Source organism: Haliaeetus albicilla, chromosome 2 (genome assembly GCF_947461875.1).
Source record: "Haliaeetus albicilla chromosome 2, bHalAlb1.1, whole genome shotgun sequence".
Classification (NCBI taxonomy): domain Eukaryota; kingdom Metazoa; phylum Chordata; class Aves; order Accipitriformes; family Accipitridae; genus Haliaeetus; species Haliaeetus albicilla.
The window spans coordinates 60,934,447-60,952,573 of NC_091484.1; the positions used below are offsets into that span (position 1 = coordinate 60,934,447).

An 18,127-nucleotide genomic window follows, 5' to 3' on the forward strand; every position below is an offset into this window, starting at 1 on the left:
CCAGCCGCAGGCGTGGACCGGCGTGCCCGGTCCGCCCGGCCACGGTGCGCGGGGCAGCCGTGGGGGAGGACCGGGCATGCGTCCAGGTGTGCCCCCGCTGAGCCAGCGGGGACAAGAGGGGCCGCGGGCAGGGCTCCTGTCCCCCGGGGTCTGCACGGGAGGGGGGCCCGGGCTGCTGGCAGGTGACACGGAACAGGGGCGCGGGGACGGCGCCTCGGCTGCGCAGCACGACTGTGGGACCGGCTGTGGCTGAGCTGGCGGCTCCTGGGGGCCGTGGGGATGCGGGGACGGTCGTGGGCTCCCCCGGGCTACCCGGCCTCTCCACCTCCCCCCAGCAGCCTCAGGGGCCGGGCACGGCGGGTCTCTGCCCTCCCACCCCGCCTCACGCCCGGCTGCTGTGGGGCCGCCACGCATCTACCCTCCCAGCGCTGGGGAGCGCAAAGGGAGGGAGGGGGGATGCTCGCGGTGTCAGGGGGCAGCGCGGCCCCCCCGGGGCGGGGAAGGGGAAGCACCGCGGTTCCCGTGCCGTGCCGAAGCTGCCTTTGCTCTCCCAGGTGGGTCCCTCGGCTCGGCGGGACGGGGCCGCTCGGGAGGAGCGGTCCGGGGGCGAGCGATGCCTCTGCCAAGCTACGGTTTTGGGCACCGAGGGGCCTCCCGCCCGCCGCGCTCCGTGCCTCCCGGCGCGGTCCCCACGGACCGCCCCTGGAAGACCTGGGAGTGCTGGTGGGCAGCGAGCTGGGCGGGAGCCAGCCGTGTGCCCCGGCCGCACAGGACGCCAGCAGCATCTCTGGGCTGCGCGAACACGATCACAGCTCAGGAGACCGAGGGAAGGGATTGTTCCCCGCACTCGGCATTCGTGAGACAGTATCTAAGTGCTGCGGCCGGTTTTGGGGCAGCCGGGATAGGAAACAGACCCATGAGGGACGAAGGGCCAACGGGGCGGTGGGCGCTGGAGCAGCTGCCCGGGGCGGAGAGGCTGCGGAGCGGGGGTGGCTCAGCCGGGGGCAGAGGCGGTGTCGGGGGCACCCCGCAGCACCTTGCCAGAGCCTGCGGGGGTGGGCATCCACTGGCTCTTACGGCGGGGCATGGTGCGAGGCTGAGGGACAGCGAGCGTGAATGGAAACAGGAGTCTGGACACACGGGAAACCTTTTCCACAATGAGAAACAGGAGAGGTTCAAACGTCGTATCCATAACGGAACAACACTCCCTTTAACCCCGAGGAGGGTGCAGCAGCAGCAGCGGCACAGGTTGCCCGGGGAGCTTGTGCAGGCTCCATCCGTGGAGGTTCTCAGGAGCAGACCGGATCAAGCCCCGAGCAACCCGGTCCGGCCTCGCAGCTGCCCCGGCTGTGAGCAGGAGGTAGCACTGCAGCCCTCCTCAGGTCTCTCCCAGCCTGGGCTCCCACTCCCACTCACAGGGGAGTGGGCAGCACAGCAGGGCCCGCGGGGCTCCCGGCCGCGCACGCTGGGCACGGGCAGGCTGTCAAGCCACAGGCGGGGGGAGATGGAGAGGGGCCTGCCGCGGTCGCCGGCCGCGGGCAGCCGGGCTGGGCTCTCCCAGCGCAGCGGAGGGTACCGGGCGGTGATGCCCGCCCCAGGGAGCCGCGGCTGGAGGCGCCCGTCCACCCCGGCCAGCGAGCGCTCCCCGGGCCCGCGGCCCCCGCCTCGCCCCCCTCGACCCAGCTGCCCCGCGCCCCCCGAGGTCCCCGGTGCCGGTCGCCGGCTGGACGTGAACGGGGAGCCGCTTCGCCGTCGCATCGCCCCTCGAAAGGGAGACTCCGACCGTCTCCCCGTCCCGGAGCGGTCCCCCGGCCACGCGTGGGCGCGTTCCTGGCTTCGCGCGAAGGTTTCCTCCTTCCCTTCTCGTTTTTTTTCGCGTGGTCCGGCTGCAGGCAGGGCTTTCTAAGAAGTGGTTCTTGCAAAGCTCTTTGTTCCCTCCCGTGAGTCACGCGTTTCCCCGCCGTTATCACGGCGTTGTCAGCGGCTTTGAAGTCGAGTCATTTATTACTTTCCCGGAGCTGGCCCTGTCTCGCTCTGCTGATAGAGCGGGGTACGTTTCCACTCGGGGTTTGATCTCTGCCCGTGCTGGTGGCACACTAGAAAGTCACTTTCGATAAACCTCGACAGACTCTGCCGGACAAACTATTGCAACGCTAATGACAGAGATAATCCTCCCCTAATCTGCCGGGTAATCCATTTCACCCCAGTGAGAATTTTTAAGGCTGTAATCAGTGAGAGTCAGTTAGGGAATTATTAACAGATCCTCCGCCAGACGAACTCCTCCTGAGAGGGCAACGGGAGTGGGAAAAGGAAAAACGCAACAGGGCCCGATGCGGTCAGAACCGACGCACGGCCGGGCGCAAGGAGCTGACGTGATTGATTTCGATGTTACGATAGAATTGTCTTCAATTCAAACGCCGCGAGAAACCCCGCGCCATCGATCCGCCCGATGCCCGCTCCGACGGGGCCTCCGCCGGCGGCGGGAGCTGGCGGCCCGGGGGAGCGAGAAAAGTGCTGGGGGAGGGGGGAAGATCCGCGGGGGCGACCCCCGCCGGTGTCCGGCAGGAGGCTAACCCGCTCGCTGCCAACGCTCGCGTTCCGGTCAGCGGCTCCTGGGGAGAGGTGGCGGGGAGGACCGGGGCTGCTCGCCCCGACGTGCGGCGAGCGCCGGTCTGGGCGGCTCCGCGGGGCTCCGGGCCCGTCCCTGGGCGGCGGGGCCGGGCGAGGCCGGGCGGGGGGCACCGCCGGGGCCCGCCCGCTTCCCCCCCCTCCCCGGTCCCTGCCGCGGCGCCGCCCCTCGGCCGGCGGGAGCGCCGCCGTGTCCCCCCCGACGGGGAGGGGGGGGCCGCCCCCCCCACCCGCCCACCCCCCCCACCCCCTCGGGCGCGCTGATTGGCTGGCGGCGGCGGTCAGCGGCACGCGCCCGGGGATGTCGTTATAAGACTCCTCGCGTGCCGGCCCGCCGCGCCAGCCGGCTCCGGCCTCCTCCCCGGAGAGCGGCGGCAGCGGCCCGGCCTCCCGGCCACCCAGGGGCGGGGAGGGCAGGGCAGGGAAGGGCAGGGCAGGGCAGGGGCGGGGGCCCGGGCCCCGCCGCCGCCGGCGCGGCTCGGCGAGCGGGCCGGCGGGAGCGGCGGCAGGCGCGTCCCGGCGGGGCTGCCCCCCCGCCCCGTCCCGTCCCGCCCCGTCCCGTCCCGTCCCCGCCGGGGCCGGGCGCAGCATGGAGACGGTGCTGCTGGAGCACTTCCCCGGGGGGCTGGACTCCTTCTCCTCGCCCCCCTACTTCGACGAGGAGGACTTCTTCCCCGAGCCGCCCCCGCGGGACGCGCTGGCCGCCGACGGGCTGCTGGAGCCGGACGTGGACTTCCTCAGCCGGCAGCTGCAGGAGTACTACCGCGACGGCGGCGACCCCGAGGGCGGCTACCGCTGCCCGGCGCCGGCCGCCACCTTCCCGCCGTCGCCCGCCTCGCCCGGCTTCGCCTACGAGTGCTGCGGGGCGGCGGGCGCGGCGCTGCTCTCCCCCGGGGGGCGGCTCCAGGCGCTGGGCTCGGCCAAGCGGCGGCGGCGGGTGCGCTCCGAGGCGGAGCTGCAGCAGCTCCGGCAGGCCGCCAACGTGCGGGAGCGGCGGCGGATGCAGTCCATCAACGACGCCTTCGAGGGGCTGCGCTCGCACATCCCCACCCTGCCCTACGAGAAGCGGCTCTCCAAGGTGGACACGCTGCGCCTGGCCATCGGCTACATCAACTTCCTCAGCGAGCTGGTGCAGTCCGACCTGCCGCTGCGCAACGCCAGCAGCGAGAGCCCCAGCCAGCCCAAGAAAATCATCATCTGCCACCGCGGCACAAGTAAGTGGCGGCCCGCCCCGGCCCGGCCCGGCCCGGCCCGGCTCGGCGCTCCGCAGGAATGCCGGCCCCAGCAGTAACTCCCTGCCTTTCTCCCCCCTGTCCCCCAGGATCTCCCTCCCCGAGCGACCCCGACTACGGACTCCCCCCTCTGGCCGGTCACTCGCTCTCGTGGACTGACGAAAAGCAACTCAAGGAACAAAACATCATCCGGACAGCCAAAGTGTGGACCCCCGAGGACCCGCGGAAGGTGAACAACAAACCCTCCCTCAACGACATCGAGAACGAGCCCCCCTTCGACTTCGTGGCGTGAGGCCCCCGCCCCGCCCTGTACATGCTGTATGTAGAGACCTATATTGTAAATGTAATTTAAGATTCACACTCTAAGGGCAATCAACTTTATTTATCTATTTATTACGGTGTAGTGATAATGAGGTAGAAACCTTTGTTTTGAATATATAATTTATATAATTTATCCTGATCTTTTTAAGATATGCAATAGGTTTATTCCACCAGCACCTTTGGGGGGAGGGGAGGAATAATGCCAGAACCTGTGAAAATAATTTATTGCCGCACGTGGACTCTTCCTGTGTTTGTTAATAATAAACCCGGATCGTACCTTGCGGAGCAGTGTTATTTGTGGGAAGCGGCTGCCGAGAGCCCCGCCGCATTCCGAAGAAGCCCTGCAGTAAACGCCCGGCCCGCTCCCCGGGCCGGCGGGCTGAGCCCCGGGACCCTGCGGGGCCGGGACCATGCCCCAGCCGGCACCCTCCGCCCAGATGCCGGCCCCACTCTGCCCCATCGCCGGCTCGGGCTGCTCTTATACAGCCGGGGGGGGACACTTTCCCCTTCTCTCCACCCCTTTTGACGTCCTCTCCCGAAGTGCTTCCAACTGATGTCTTTGTCTATCTCTAGGAGGTCTCCTCCTTTCAGTGCCTCTGCTCTGCTTGTGGTTTCCAGCTGAAAGACCCGAGTCCCCAAACATCAACCTTGCAAGCGTGTGTGTCCCCCGCCGCTGCCTCCGACCCCCGGCCCAGCCGCCACGGGGATGGGCGCGCTAGCCGGAGCCGGACAAAGCTCTTCCCAAAACTGCCGGGGAGGGGGGGCCGGGCAGGCTTGGCCCCCGAGGGTGCGTGGCCGCAGCCGGGGCTCTGCCGGCTGCCCCCAGCCTTCCGCGGACCGCGCACCGCCCGTGCCTGGGAAACAGCCCCCGCACCCCTCGCCGTGGGGATGCCGCTGGGGGGGGGGGGGCAAAGCCATCGTGCAACTGGTGGCAGAGTCGCTCCGGTAGCCCCAGCTCAGCGTGCCCGGCTGCTGGGGGGGGGGCGGGGGGGCGGCTGGGCTGCACCTGCCCGGGGGCGAGGGGAGGGGGCGGCAGGGGCCGGCCGGGCCGGGGGGGCTGCAAGTGCTACCGGCGGGGGCGGAGGGGGGGGGTCGACCCGGGGCTGGGGTGGGGGGCTCGGCCCGGCGCCGCAGGTGCTGATTTTCCCGTGGCACCCGCGGCTCAGCCCCGACGGCTCGGCCCCCGGGAGAGCCCCAGATGCCCGGCCCGGCCCACGGCCGGAGCAGAGCTGTCCCCGCGCGGTGTGCCCAGGCGGATGGGAACGGCCCGGGTGAGCCGAGGTATAATTATTACTCATCATATACTGTACATCTCTCCCTCTCCTTTTTTTTTTTTTTTTCAAAGCTGCCGCAAAGTGGGAGCAATATGTTGCATGCATGCTAATTGCATTAACCTAGTTAGACACATTTAGTTCCCTAGCGCGGATGGCATGGATCTATTCCAATAGCAATTAGAGGAGCTACTTACCCACACAAACACGCCGAGGCTGGGCCAGGGCGGGGCGGGGGGCTTTGCTTATTTATTTGCTCATTTTTCGTCCGAGCCCCGGCTGCCGGCGGGACTGCCCGGCTGCGAGCCTCGCCCCGTCCGGCGGCGGGCGGGAGGCGGGCGGCACCGGTGTCATTGAACTTAAACGGGGCTCTTTGAGCGAGAAAAAGAGCCGACCCATAATTCGATCTTGTCCTGTATTAGGACCTCATTAAACACAGAAAGTCGCTTTTGCACAAATGCTTCCATCAGGCATGTAATCTCATTACACTCATTAGAAAGTCAAATGTTAGTCGGACTTCAGCTTAATTATAAGTTATGGAAGTGTTGTACCGCTTCCTTCTGTGTATAGCCCCGTCCGTCTCAATTGGCTTTGGTGATGCGGTCCCCCACAATTAAAACACTACAATCATTGTTATGTGGCACCTTTTCTTCGGCGTGCCACTTTTTTTGTGATTCAATGCTTCAACACATCCTTTAGTATGGTGCAGATGAAGCGGAAGAGCCGGCCTTCGCATGTAAAACACCAGGGTCTCTATCTTGTCACTCTCCCGTCTTGACTTGGCAAGTCCCTTTAAACGCAATCTTCAAAGAGACTGACAGCTCCTTTTGACCGACTCATCATCCATTCACCCCAGCGCCGCGCTCCTGCGACAAAATCCCACCGCACAGGGCAGGAGGAAAGCGCCCGTGCAGGTCCCCCGGGCCGGAGGGACCCGGCGGGACCCGGCGGGACCCGGCGGCTCCCGCAAGCCCGGCTCGCAGCTCTCGCGGCAGCTTCGGGGGATTTCGCCCGTGGGGAACACGCCTCGGCGCGGTACGGACCAGCGTGGGGCAGCCGTGACTGACAGCCGCGCAGCCCCGGTTCCCGGCCGCCTGCCCCCGCTCCTCCCCGCGGCCGTGAGCGGGAGGATCGCCGCGATGGCTGCACCTTCCAGCGCTGCCCCCCCCTCCCGGCGCGTCCCGGGCAGCGGCTCCCGCCTCCCCCGCGCCCCTGTCCCTCTCCCGGCGTCCCCGCCGCCCGCCTGGAACCCCGCACCGGCTCCCGCGGGGGCCGCCCCTCCGCGGCCGCACTGCCCCGACTGCGCCCCGGGGGGACGGGGGAGGCCCGCCGGGGCCCCGGGACGGGGCGTCCCCGCGGGGGCTGCGAAGTGGGGCAGGAGAGGACAAAAGGGGGGGAAATCCCCAGCGCCGCTTGGGGGAGGGGGCGGTCGGGGGGGTGTCTGTGTGTGGCACAGTGTTAGAGGCACTTGCAGACCGCTCGCTTCCCGCAGGCTCCCAGGAGGGAGGTGCGGGCTCTGGGTCCGCAGGCTGATGCTGTCCGCCCCTCGTGATGCTCCAGGTGAAAAGAAAATTTAGTTGTCCGAGACGGACAATAGCCCATTCCAAAGGAAAAAAAAAAACCAACCCCAACCCCCCCCCCCCAACCCAACCAAAGCCCAAACCCAACCACCGCAACAGGACCCCCACCCGAGCCCCAAAGACTGGAGGCATCAGCCCGCTCGCCTGCAGAGCCGGCGAGGGGCCGGGACGGCGTGCGTGCCTCCTCGGCAGCGCTGTGCGCAGGCAGGGGCTGCCGCGGGCACTGTGAACCCGTCCCGCCGCGGTTCCCAGGGCCTCTCATCTGCCGGCAGTCGGGCGAGCGCCCTCGCCCAGCCTCCCCGGCCCGGGATCTCAGCCCTCTTTCATTCACGCATCTCTCGCTGGCACCGAGTACCAGCTGCGAGGTCGAACAAACACCAGTTGAGTGTCCCCTGGTAAACCTCCCGCTTTCCAAAGCATCCCGCAGCCGGTGGGAATGGTCCTAAATAACTCCACAACACCCCGCGCCGCCGAGACCTGGAAGCGTGGGCGGGAGGCGATTCCCACGACGGGGCCGGGGTCTGGCCAACAGGTGCTCGGGTTTGGCGGAGGGCGCCGGGGGAGCCCGGGGAGGCAGAGCCTCCGCTGCCAGAAAGCAGCCTGCTCCGGCGCCTCCGGCTTTACATGGCGTGGAAGCCGCAAACAATCGCAATGATATCTTTATTGCTAGGTTCATGTCCTGGGCTATAACATATCAATCCCTGTCGTGGTTCTCTCGGATGCACCTGGTATTTCAAACTTGTTCTTTTTGTGCTTCTGGGTCCTGGACTGCAGCTGCCTAAAGCGAGCAAAGAGAGAGGCCCTTACAATGTGTCCAAGACGTGTTGGCATGGTTTGCTTGTCTTTAATGTACCATTAACTATTGTCTTTACACAATATGGGAACTGTAAAGCATGACATGTGTTATAATAAAACACATTTTCAACGATACACTTGGACTGGGCGCTGGGATGCAAGCAAACAAACAGGCCCAAATCTTGTTTTGTCTCCCTCGCTAAGCCTACTGGCAATTAAACTTAAGACCACTGCTTTCCCCTGATCAGCCAATTAAATTTTATGTCTCCTAATTTTTCACATAGAAAAAAAGTCTCGGTGCCGGCCCCTAAAGACATTGATTTTCTTGCTATCACCTGGCGCTCAGACCTTAGTTCCATTTATCAAGAAGGGAAACGTCAGGCGTTACATAAAGTGACTCCGTTACCATAAGGCTCTCACCATCCTGCCCTATTGTTTTCCCTTGTTAATAACTCATTACCAGGATTTAACAAATCAACCATTACATATGTTTTGTGTCTCCATATTTTGATCCGTACGATTAAGCAGATGTTACGATTGAAAATTGAAAAGTCCAAGGCTACTCTCATCTGAAAGAAAGAGGGCAGCCTCAAACAACGAGCTAACAATGAGATTCAGAAGATCTTCAGAAAAACATTTACGACCAATAAACAGACTCCAACCTGCTCCATTTCAACCATTGTGCGCCTTGGGGGAATAATTAAGTTGAATAGGAAGAGGTCCGCGGGGTTTTCAATGCCAAGCCCACAGGTGCGGGGTGGCACGATGAATGATCCGCCTGATTTTTGCCAGGCTCAAGGGCCCTTCTCCTGGCCGGGCGAGCAGATCCGAAATATTGTCATTTCTTTTAATTCACGGCGTTACTCTCAGGGCGAACAAAGGGGCGGGCGATGAATGGCCCCGGCTGCAGGCGAGGCGCGCCCGGCCGCCGCTGGCCTCGCCGGAGACCGCCCGGCGGGGACGAGCGCGCCGCCGCCGCCGCCGCCGCCTCGCCCGGGGGCCGCCCCGGCGGGCACGGAGGGGGGACGCCCCCGCCCCCCCCGGGCCCCCGCCGCCCGCCGCCGCCCGCCCCCCCCGCGCCCGCCCCCGCGCCGCAGCCGCGCCCGCGCGCGCCCCGGCCCCGCGCCGCCCCCGCGCCCCGCGCCGCCGCGCGCCTCGCCGCGGGGCCGGACCCCGCGCGGGCGCGCGTGCGCCCCGCCGCTCCCCGCGCCGCCGCCGCGGCCCGGAGGAGGCGGGCGGGGCGGCCCCGCGCCGGGGGCGGCTCCCGGCCGCCGCCCCCGCCGCCTCCCCGCCGCCGTCGGGGCCCCGGCGGGCGGCGGCGGCCGGCGGCGGCGGGGCTCTCCCGCCCGCCGGCCCGCGTTGCGCATGGAGGTCTCCAAGAGGGGGCCCGGCTGCCGGGCGGCCCCGGGGACGCGGGCGGCGCCGCCCCTGCGCGGCGGCCGCGCCGGGGGCGGCCCCAGGGGGGGCCCCGCGCGGAGCCGCCGCGCCGCGCCGCCGGGCCCCGTCTGGCGGCGGCCCCGCCGGGAGGAGCGGGGCTCCCCCCCGGGCGGCCCCTGGGGCGGCGGCGCCGCCGCCGCCGCCGGCGCCGGAGGCAGCGCTCGGCTCTCCGGCCGCGGGCGCGGCGCCGGCTCCCGGGGGGCCCCCGCGGGAGCGCCCGCCTCCTCCGCCCGCCCCGGCCCCCTCCGCCCGCCCGCCGCCCCGGCCCGGCCCGGCGCGGAACCCCCCTCCTCCCCCGCTTTCCCCGGGCACCGGCTCCGCGCAGCCTGTAACGCCGAGCGTCTTGGAGAGGGGCAGCGGACGCCCGGCCCCGCCGCGCTGGCCCCGCTCTGGGCGCCCCGCGGGGCAGCCCCGACGCCGCGAGACGCTCCGGCCCCTCTGCCCGGCCCGGCCCGGCCGGGCCGCAGCCGCCCCGCTCCCCCCCCGGTCCTCCCGACGCTCGCCGCCCCCGGATCCCCGGTTGGGGCGGCGCCGCCTGAGCCCGCGGCCCCGCCGGGCGGAGGCCGCCCCGCGCCCCGGGCGGAGGCAGCGCGGAGGGGGGTCGCACGGGCGGGCGTACGCCGCCGCCGTCACCGCCCCGCGCCCCGACGGGGCCCCGAGCCCGCTGCCGCCGCCGGCGCGATGAGACGGCCGGGTGGAAGGGACCCCTCGGCGGCGGAGCTCCGCACCCGCCTGGCAGGCGGGCGGAGGCGGCTTCCCCTTCTGGGAAGTGTCGCCGCCGGGGCCCCCCCGACGGCTGCCCTGCCTCCACCGTGCGCCGCGGCCCGCGGCCGGTTCGGGGCGGCCCCTCGCCGCCCCGGCCTCCCGCGCTCCGGCCCCGGGGAGGGCGATGTCCCGGGCGAGAGCCGCCGCCCGGCCCCAGCGCGGACGGATCCTCCGCGGATGGCGGGCGGGGACGCCCCCGGGGCGGGACGGGACGGGCACCCCCGACGGCGCCGGCCCCCACCTGGGCGAGGCCTCTGGGAGCTGCCCCTCGCCGCAGAGGCAAGCAGTGGCCCGGGGCGAGATGGGGCTGGCGGGGAGCTCCCCTGCGGGTCGAACGTCCCCGCCGGTTCCTGCCCACCGCCGGTGGCCTCGGGCCGGCAGAGTTTTCGGAAAAGGGGGAAAGCAACGGAGCCCTCGGGACCTGCCAGGACCAGGCGCGCCCGCCGGCGTGGGAAGCGGCGGCGGGCGCGCCCCGACGGCGCGGTCGGCGGGGCCGAGGGCTGCGCGGATCCCTGCGGCCCCCCCTCGGCGGAGCGCAGCCCGCGGCACTGACCTTCCCGCGGGGGGGACCGGGACGCGCCGTTCACGGAATTAGCCGCGCAGTCGTCTCGCTATGACTTTTGTTCCCCGCCACCGCCCGGAGACACTGCGCCCGCTCTGCCGCCAGCCCGTCCCGTCCCGTCCCGTCCCTTCCCCGACGGCTCTCCCCGTGCCCTAACCCGACAATGCCGCGAAATGCATCACTGTCACCGGACGCGGGTGACAGATGAGGCGAAGGCGCGGAGCCCTCGCCAAGGTCAAGTTGAAGATGCCGGTGGCGGTGTGGTCGCCGCCGGTTGATGCCGAACAAGGCCGGGCTCGGGGCTCTCGGGGCGCGGGGCTCTCGGGGCGCGGGGCTATCAGGGCGGGGGGGCCCTCCCCGACGTTGTATTTTTGCCTCCCCCCTTTCCCCTTCTCCCCTTGGGCTTTGCCGGGCGATTGTGCGGGGGCCTGCGGAGGCCGGGGGGCGGCCCGAGGGGACGGGGCGCTGCGCGGTGCTGCTCGGGGGGGCGCGGAGTGCCGGAGCTCCGGGCCCCGCGGGGCCGGGCCGGGCCGGGCCGGGCCGGGCCGTGCTGGGCCGGGCCGGGCCGCGGAGCTCCGGCCGCCGACACAGGCGCGGTCTCCGGCTTAAAATCAAGTGTGCAAAACGCTCCGGGGTGGGTTTTACCCCGCGTTCAGCAAAAGTTTTCCAAGGGGAGTCTGGTTAAACAAACACTTCGCCCTTCTACCGCTCCCGCTCTCCCTCGCTCTGTGATGATTGATATTTTTTATTCAGCCAACTTTTATTTACCTTGCAAAAATGTTGGGGACAAATGTGATAAATTACAGATATGCAAATTTCTTTGAATGGCGTTGTAAGTGTGTCTCGCTGGAGCTGAATAAGTCCTTGCAAGTCGGTCTGCGCGCACTCAGGACCCCAGGGAGCTGATCAAAGCACCCTTTCTCTTTCATCCCCAGTATTCTCCTCCAAACTATTTCGATACAATATGTTTCCATGATGCACTTAATGTGCTAGGGACACAGAACTCATTACAACCTAGCTAGTTCTGCCGACCCCTTTGTTCAGAGGCATAAAGTTAAAAAAAAAAGGAGGGGCGGAGAGGGGGGGAGCGCTGCTAGTTGCCAGCTTTCTGAAATGTTAAAGCATGCGTCATTTTTCACCAGGTCTCGTCTTGATATCCTCAAAAGACAAACTATGAAACCGGCCTCAGCCCTTTCTGGCATTAATTACGCTGCTGTCCAGCCGATCTGTTTTTCCTATTATATGCATTTCTCAGCAGGGATTTTTTTTTTTTTTTTGCAAGACTAATGCAGCTGCAAGTCGAAGTATGAATGCGTTTTATCGGTATAGAAAAAAAAATAAGTGGAAAGGCTGAAAAAGATGTCAAGGTCTATGCTGATGTTTTTCTTGCTTGCCCCGTATTTGAGGCAGTGGCTTTGGAAAAGAGTTTTGGGTCACCCTGTTACGTTAATTTTTTTTGCCTCGAATTATCAGCTGCTTAGAAGAGAAAAACCTCAGCCGGAGGCTGCTGAAAGCAGGTTACATGTTTGTTGAATGCCGATGCGCCCAACAAATCTTTCCTTGCCGGGGAAACACTTCCAAGTATTTGGCGAAATAGGTGGAAAGTAGGAGCCCCGAGTTCAGGGCGATCCATTTCCAACCCACTGCGAGGTGGCGGCTGTTTGGGGAAATGACTCCGGCGGGATGACAGTAAGAAATAAACTCTATTTCAGCGGATAGCGCGTTTGTTTACGGGGTTGATTGGTTGACGGAAATGGCTGGCAGCCAGTTCTGGGAAAGATTCCAGACCTGACTCCGATTAACCCTCTCTGGTGAAACTCTGCTGGAAACCAACTCACCAGCAATTGCCATTAATCTACTTACTAATTAAGCCAATTCATTTCTAAAGGAGAAAAATTCCTTTCTTTGGCCAAACTGATGGGAGGAAATTTGAAAGAAGCGCCAAACTGTGTAACTGTAATTCAGCCAAGGACTGCTAAAACAAGGTGTTGATATATAGCTGGAGATTTAAAACAAGTTTCTAGGGCAACAATCCTTTGGAGACGGTGGTATATAGTGCATAGTAGATGAAGCTCGAATAATGGTGGGCTGCAGTGTGCAATTGTACGGACGTTGGTTGGAACCAGGACTGCTTTTCCCAATTAAGCCGCTCAAGGCTTTTACTCCTAATAATTTATCTGCCCCGTTTAAACGTTTCAGCCTTGGGCGACAGCTACAAAGAGCATCTCTGCCGGGACCCAGGGAACACGGTTGTGGAAACAGCGTCAAACTTTTGCCCGGCGTTGGCGACGACGCCTCAGCTCCCCGCGCTCCGGGGTCCGGATCAGCCCACAAGGACACACGGACACGGGGACCCACGCTGCCCTCGCAGCCCCCCGTGCTGCCAGGACCCGCCCGCCGCCCCCGCGGCAGCCGTGCACCCCGGCGGTGCCGCTCCGGAGGCTCTCGCCGAGGCGGGGGCAGGTTTTATTGAGGTTTCATCTTCGGGCGAGCAACGTTTAGCTCCCAGACACAGGGTCTAGGCCCGGGAGGCGAGTCCCAGGGAGACCCGGCCCCTGGCCGAGGCCGCGGCGAGCTGGCCCGGAGGAGGGCAGGGTGCTATTTCCAGAGCAACCCCGCCACCTCCTGCGCTGCTGGCAGCAGGGCACCTGCCGGGGCGGGGGGGAGAGGTGGTGAGGGGGGGGGCTTCGCCCTCCGTCCCGGCACCCACAGGAGAGGAGCAGCTCCGGGCGGCCCGCCCCGTCTGCCGGCCCCGCCGCCAGCATCCCCGCCCGCCCTCGGCCAAGGGCGCCCGCCGTCCCGGGCACACCCGGGGCACCTTCACCCCTCGCTTCGGCCTCTCACACGGCCCCCCTGCCCGTGCCCACCTCCCCTTGCCTCCCCAGCGCCGTCCTCCGTCCCGCACCGCTCCCAGAGCAGCCCCGACGGGGCGGGCGGAAGGGGGTTTTATTGAGGTGACCGGTAGCGGCGGCACTCCCAAAGCAGTGCGGGGGGGTGCGGGGCCGCTGGCAGGCACAGGGCGGGGAAGGGGCAGGGAGGGACGGCCCGGTGCCCAGCCGGACCCGCGCACCCCGCTCCGCCAACCACCCGGCTCGGCGGATAAAGGCCGCAGCCCCCCAGGGTAAACGGCGTGCGAGAGACGACAAATTCAAGGACGGATAGTTTAAAATAAGTGCAACCGTTCCCTCGTGTTTCGTGTTTTTTGGGTTTTTTTTTGTTTGGGTTTTTTTTTGGTTTGGTGGGGTTTTGTTTTGGTTTTTTTGGGTGCAGGGCGGCGAAAGACAATTGCAAGAGTAACAAATTAAGCGTTCAGTGAATCCGTCTCCGGACAAGGCGGCAGTGGTCAAAGCGCTCGGCGGGAGGTAGGAGGATGCTGAGCCCTGGACATGAACAAACCACCCTCCCGGAAGGCAGCAGCCTCGCGTCATTTCGCTAAAATGACAAGATCTCGTGAAACGCACGGTACCGCCAAGTGCTGACAGCAGAACTACAACCACAGCCTGGAGAGGCGTGGGGAAACGTTTCCTCCAGCAGCTGATGGCAAAACTTAGCACGCCGCTATAGGTAGCGCGGTATGCGTTCATATCTCAAGCAAACGGCCAACTTCTTCATCTAAGTCTCTCTCTGAGATCATAAAAAATAGGATGCGATATCCTAAAAAGACTAATGACATTTCACAGGTAATGCAATTTAGAAAGAAACACTTCCATGTTTTCTTTTCCAACAATGTGCATTTTTGTAAACTGCTATAAATTGCAATTCAAAAGCCCTGATCTCGCCATCCCCAATCATTTTTTATACTGATCAAATGAATGCAGATACTCCCATTTGGGAGGGGCGACATGACATTTCACTTGGCAGTTCTAAACAGGTCACGGACCTTTCACAGACCCTAAGGCAGTGGGAGGGAGCTCTTTACGAAACCGTGTAACCAAATCAAACCAATGGTTACCCCTTTTCAATACCATTGGAATGGTTTGCACAATGCTATTCACATAGCAGCAGAGAAACTGAAAGGATGGTCATCCAATGGAAATTTCTTTTCTTTTGTTTAAACTTGCAGAGCTCCAAAAAAAAAAAAAATACTAGAAAACAATTACTTTTTGTATGACAAAAAGATAAACACTTCTACGTACAGCCGTACGTGTACACCACGGCCCTCGGCGCGCCTCGATGTTTATACGCATATAGGCACACATCTGTGTGTGGGGATGTACATTTATTGGAGATGTTGCTTTGTTTGAAACCATAGGCACAAAGACACAACATGGCTGCCCTGGAGATGACCTATTGCTTTCAAGTTGCTTGAACACATCAGAATTTCTATTGTTGAGGTTGATTAATTGAAACTGATAAGTTACCATGAATAAAGATTGTTTTTCTGTTTAATGTGGTGGGCCTGATTTGGTAAATGCTTCATTCATGTAGCCTTGCAGTGCAGCATATGGGCAAGATTCATTCAGTATCGCAAACATATACAATTTATTATGCTTGTATGGTCACGACCAAAAGGCCTTTCTATTTTAATGACAAAGTTTGAATGAAAAATTCCATTTAAAGAGTCACTAACGTTAAACGCGGGTTTGTAATTTATTCCTGCTGCCGGCTGCCGGCGAACCGAGCGCCCTGGAGAAGCGGCGGCACGGCGGGCGGGAGCGGCAGCGCCCGTCCTGCGGGGCCGAGCGGCCGCTCCTCCCGGGCCTTGCCCGACCCACGCGCGGCGGGGACGCTCCGCCGCCCCGGCCTGTCACCCGCCGCTGACAAGCTTCTCGCCGCCGCGCCCCGGGCGCGACACCGCCGGCGCGGATCCCGCCGCCCGCCTCCCCGGCTCCGCGCCCGACGGGGCGGACGGGGCTGGCGGGGAGCGCCCGCCCCGGCCTCCGGCGCCTCCGCTCCGGGCGAACCCGCCCGCCGGCCCCCAGGCGCCTCGCCAGGGCGCGGCACGCGTGGGCGGCCGGAGCGGCTCCCCGGGGCCCTGCCGCAGCCCCACGGAGCGCAGCCCCACGGAGCGCAGCCCGGTCCCGGGTGGCGGCGGGGAGGGGAGGCCCGGCGGGGTGCGGGGGTCGGGTGTCCCCTCCGGGGCTGGGTGCCACCGCCGGGGCGGGGGCACGGGAGGGGTGTGGGTGAAGCAAAGGGCTTCCCCTCCGGCATGTAGGCTGACACGGGGGTTGTGTCGGCGTTCAGGAGGGACGCTGAGCACCGCTGTGGCCAAGGGGACTTTCGCCTCGACGTGCTAAAGCCGAACCCTTCTCCTCCCCCGCCTCCTGTTGGGTAATCACTGCTTTAAAAGTTTTCGGTATAGAGGACTCTCAGCCTTGGCCTCACTTCTGCTTAAACAGTCCGTGACAGTTTCTGCATCCCCTACTCTCAAGCGAGGCAGCTCAAAACAACAACAAAGCCTCACCCAACAGGGACAAAAGATCGAACTCGAGACGGAGATGTGATGGAGACCTGGCAGGAACCACTGCGTGGGGCAAATCACTACACTTCGGTCCGCGTGTAGGGGCGCTGATCCTCTTCCTGCCTGTGTGAGGGGATTGGTAAAACGACGTTTAACGAAATCGGCGTATTTGACAGGCAAAGTAGAGCTTATGCACCATCACAAATAAGTCATTAAGGACGGGGTTGAAATTTATGAAAAATCCCTTGAAAGAGCCCTTTCAAGCATTTTTTTTAAATATGACCTCTTAACCTCTTCTTCCTCGATTGACAGAGTAATTTGAAACAGAAACAATGTAATCTATCAAAATAAGTTGTGTTACTTCTCTAAATCAGATATTTATGTTTGAGCTTTCTCTTACTGACAAGCTCTAAAGGCTCACTGTTATTCCAAGGTTTTATCTCTGAGATTCTTGTCTTTTCTGGTCATTAAGAGCCAGTCTACAGATTACAAAGTCAATAGATGCAAACACCGGACTGTGAGAAAACTCTCCCTGAGTACATAAAAATCAACAGCAGTGGATGCTATACAATGGAAAGCATAGATGTTTTTAGGTGTTCGGTTTTATCATCTTTAGACAAGGAAGAGAGTAAATATTGTGGCAAAACTTCACCTTCCAGTGTCGCACGCTTCCTTTTGCCATTCCCAAAGGTGGATCTCAATGCATCATCATTTCTTAGTGGCAGATTTAAGTGAAATATAGCTTACAAGTGTTCTGAGTGCTCTACCTGTAACTACAGCGCTAATTATCAGTCCACCTACCCGGCGGTGGACCTGGATGGAATGATTTTACAGCTACTTTTATGGATTTTCCTGTAAAGGGATGACTGAACCCCGTGGAGCTCTTTCACTTGATTAAAGGACTGAGGGGTCCTGGGCCCTGGACAGGTCCCTTCTGTTGCTGAGAAGCGCTTGTAGGCGCTGACTTTCAGTATTTCCTGCCCTAACGCATCCAAGTTATGACGGACCTATTTTTTTACTGCTGCAGCTTATACGTTCCCAATGGTCCTCTGTGCTCGCCCGTTAAAGCCAGACTAAAGTCAAAAAAACCAAGCCCAGACAAAACTCTCAGCTTCAACCCACTCCGCGTGAGAGGGCACTTAGGTATGGGCAAGCTGAAGCGCGCGGCTGGCTGGATGCGGCCGAGCTTTTAGAAATCGAATATTGATGTCAATAATACTCTTTCACGTGCCTGCGAGCAGTATTTTGGACCACCTTTAAGAACTGGCAAAAAGAGAAATGCTTTCCGGACCGTGGCCGCGGCTACCGGCGGGTCCGCGCTGGGGGATTACTGGCGGGGAACCCGACGTCCGCCCCGCGCTGCCGCCGTCGGCGAAGGGCCCAGCCGCTGACGGCCGCGGGGACGGGACCCCCGCTCCCGCGCCCGCACGGCCATGCCCAGCCAAGGACCCCAAGCGGGGCGCGGGCTTGGAGAGAGCATTCAGCCAGCCCCGCTTCCAGAACGCGCCTGCTTATCAGGCCTTTTCAAAAGGCAAGGGTAGCCAGGTCTCGGAGTCACCTGGGGCAGCCCCGGCGGGGTGGCCTTCTGCCCGGGGCCAGCCCCCCCGCGCCCGCCCCCGCGCCCTGCCTTTCAGGGACCCTCGGAACGGCGTCCCTCGGAGCCGCCGCCCGGCCGGGGCGGGCGGGGGACGGCGACGCCAGGCCTCGGCGTCCCACGCGGAACCCAAACCCACCCCGCGGCCCCGGAGGACGGCGGGACTCGCCGGGCCGGCGGTGCCGCCCGGGGCGCGGAGCGTGTCCGCGGTGCCGGGGGAAGGCTGGAAAGGGGGCTGGGGGCGGCCCCGGGGGGCCCCGGGGCCGCCCCCCCCGCCAAGAGCCGGTGGTCGTGAGCGCGTTCGGAGCGATGGCGCCCGGAGGAGGCGCCCAGCCCGCCCCGCACCGGGCTGCTGGCGGGACGCGCCTTGAAAGAGCGATCCCGTTCCGACCCGTTCTCAGCTTTCCCCAGCGGCAGGGTAGACCTGGCGTCCCCCCTGAGGCGCCAGTTCCCCCCTTTGGAGGGGAGGGAGGGAGGGAGGGAGGGAGGGAGGCGGCTGTGGGACAGTCCGTGGAACTGTCTGCGCCCGATGCCCTACAGC

At 64.0% G+C, this 18,127-nt stretch overlaps 2 protein-coding genes across 2 annotated transcripts; both read left to right on the forward strand.

Moving 5' to 3' along the window:
- The first annotated feature begins 3,166 nt into the window (after positions 1-3,166).
- PTF1A (pancreas associated transcription factor 1a) lies at positions 3,167-4,233 on the forward strand. The gene is made up of 2 exons (XM_069799996.1): positions 3,167-3,842; positions 3,950-4,233. Exons 1-2 carry the CDS (start codon positions 3,218-3,220, stop codon positions 4,150-4,152), a joined length of 828 nt encoding a protein of 275 aa, XP_069656097.1. The 5' UTR covers positions 3,167-3,217; the 3' UTR covers positions 4,153-4,233.
- A 4,959-nt stretch (positions 4,234-9,192) lies between these two features.
- On the forward strand, positions 9,193-10,581 carry LOC138688510 (basic proline-rich protein-like). The gene has a single exon (XM_069799834.1). The coding sequence runs from the start codon at positions 9,193-9,195 to the stop codon at positions 10,579-10,581; it is 1,389 nt and encodes a 462-aa protein (XP_069655935.1).
- The last annotated feature ends 7,546 nt before the right edge of the window (positions 10,582-18,127 follow it).

What these genes read in the sequence shown, in the direction of transcription:
- LOC138688510 (XM_069799834.1), top strand. Translation starts at nt 9,193, where the DNA reads ATGGAGGTCTCCAAGAGGGGGCCCGGCTGCCGGGCGGCCCCGGGGACG.
- PTF1A (XM_069799996.1), top strand. Translation starts at nt 3,218, where the DNA reads ATGGAGACGGTGCTGCTGGAGCACTTCCCCGGGGGGCTGGACTCCTTC. An exon ending in CATCTGCCACCGCGGCACAA is followed by an intron (nt 3,843 to 3,949) that starts GTAAGTGGCGGC and finishes CCTGTCCCCCAG; the next exon opens with GATCTCCCTCCCCGAGCGAC.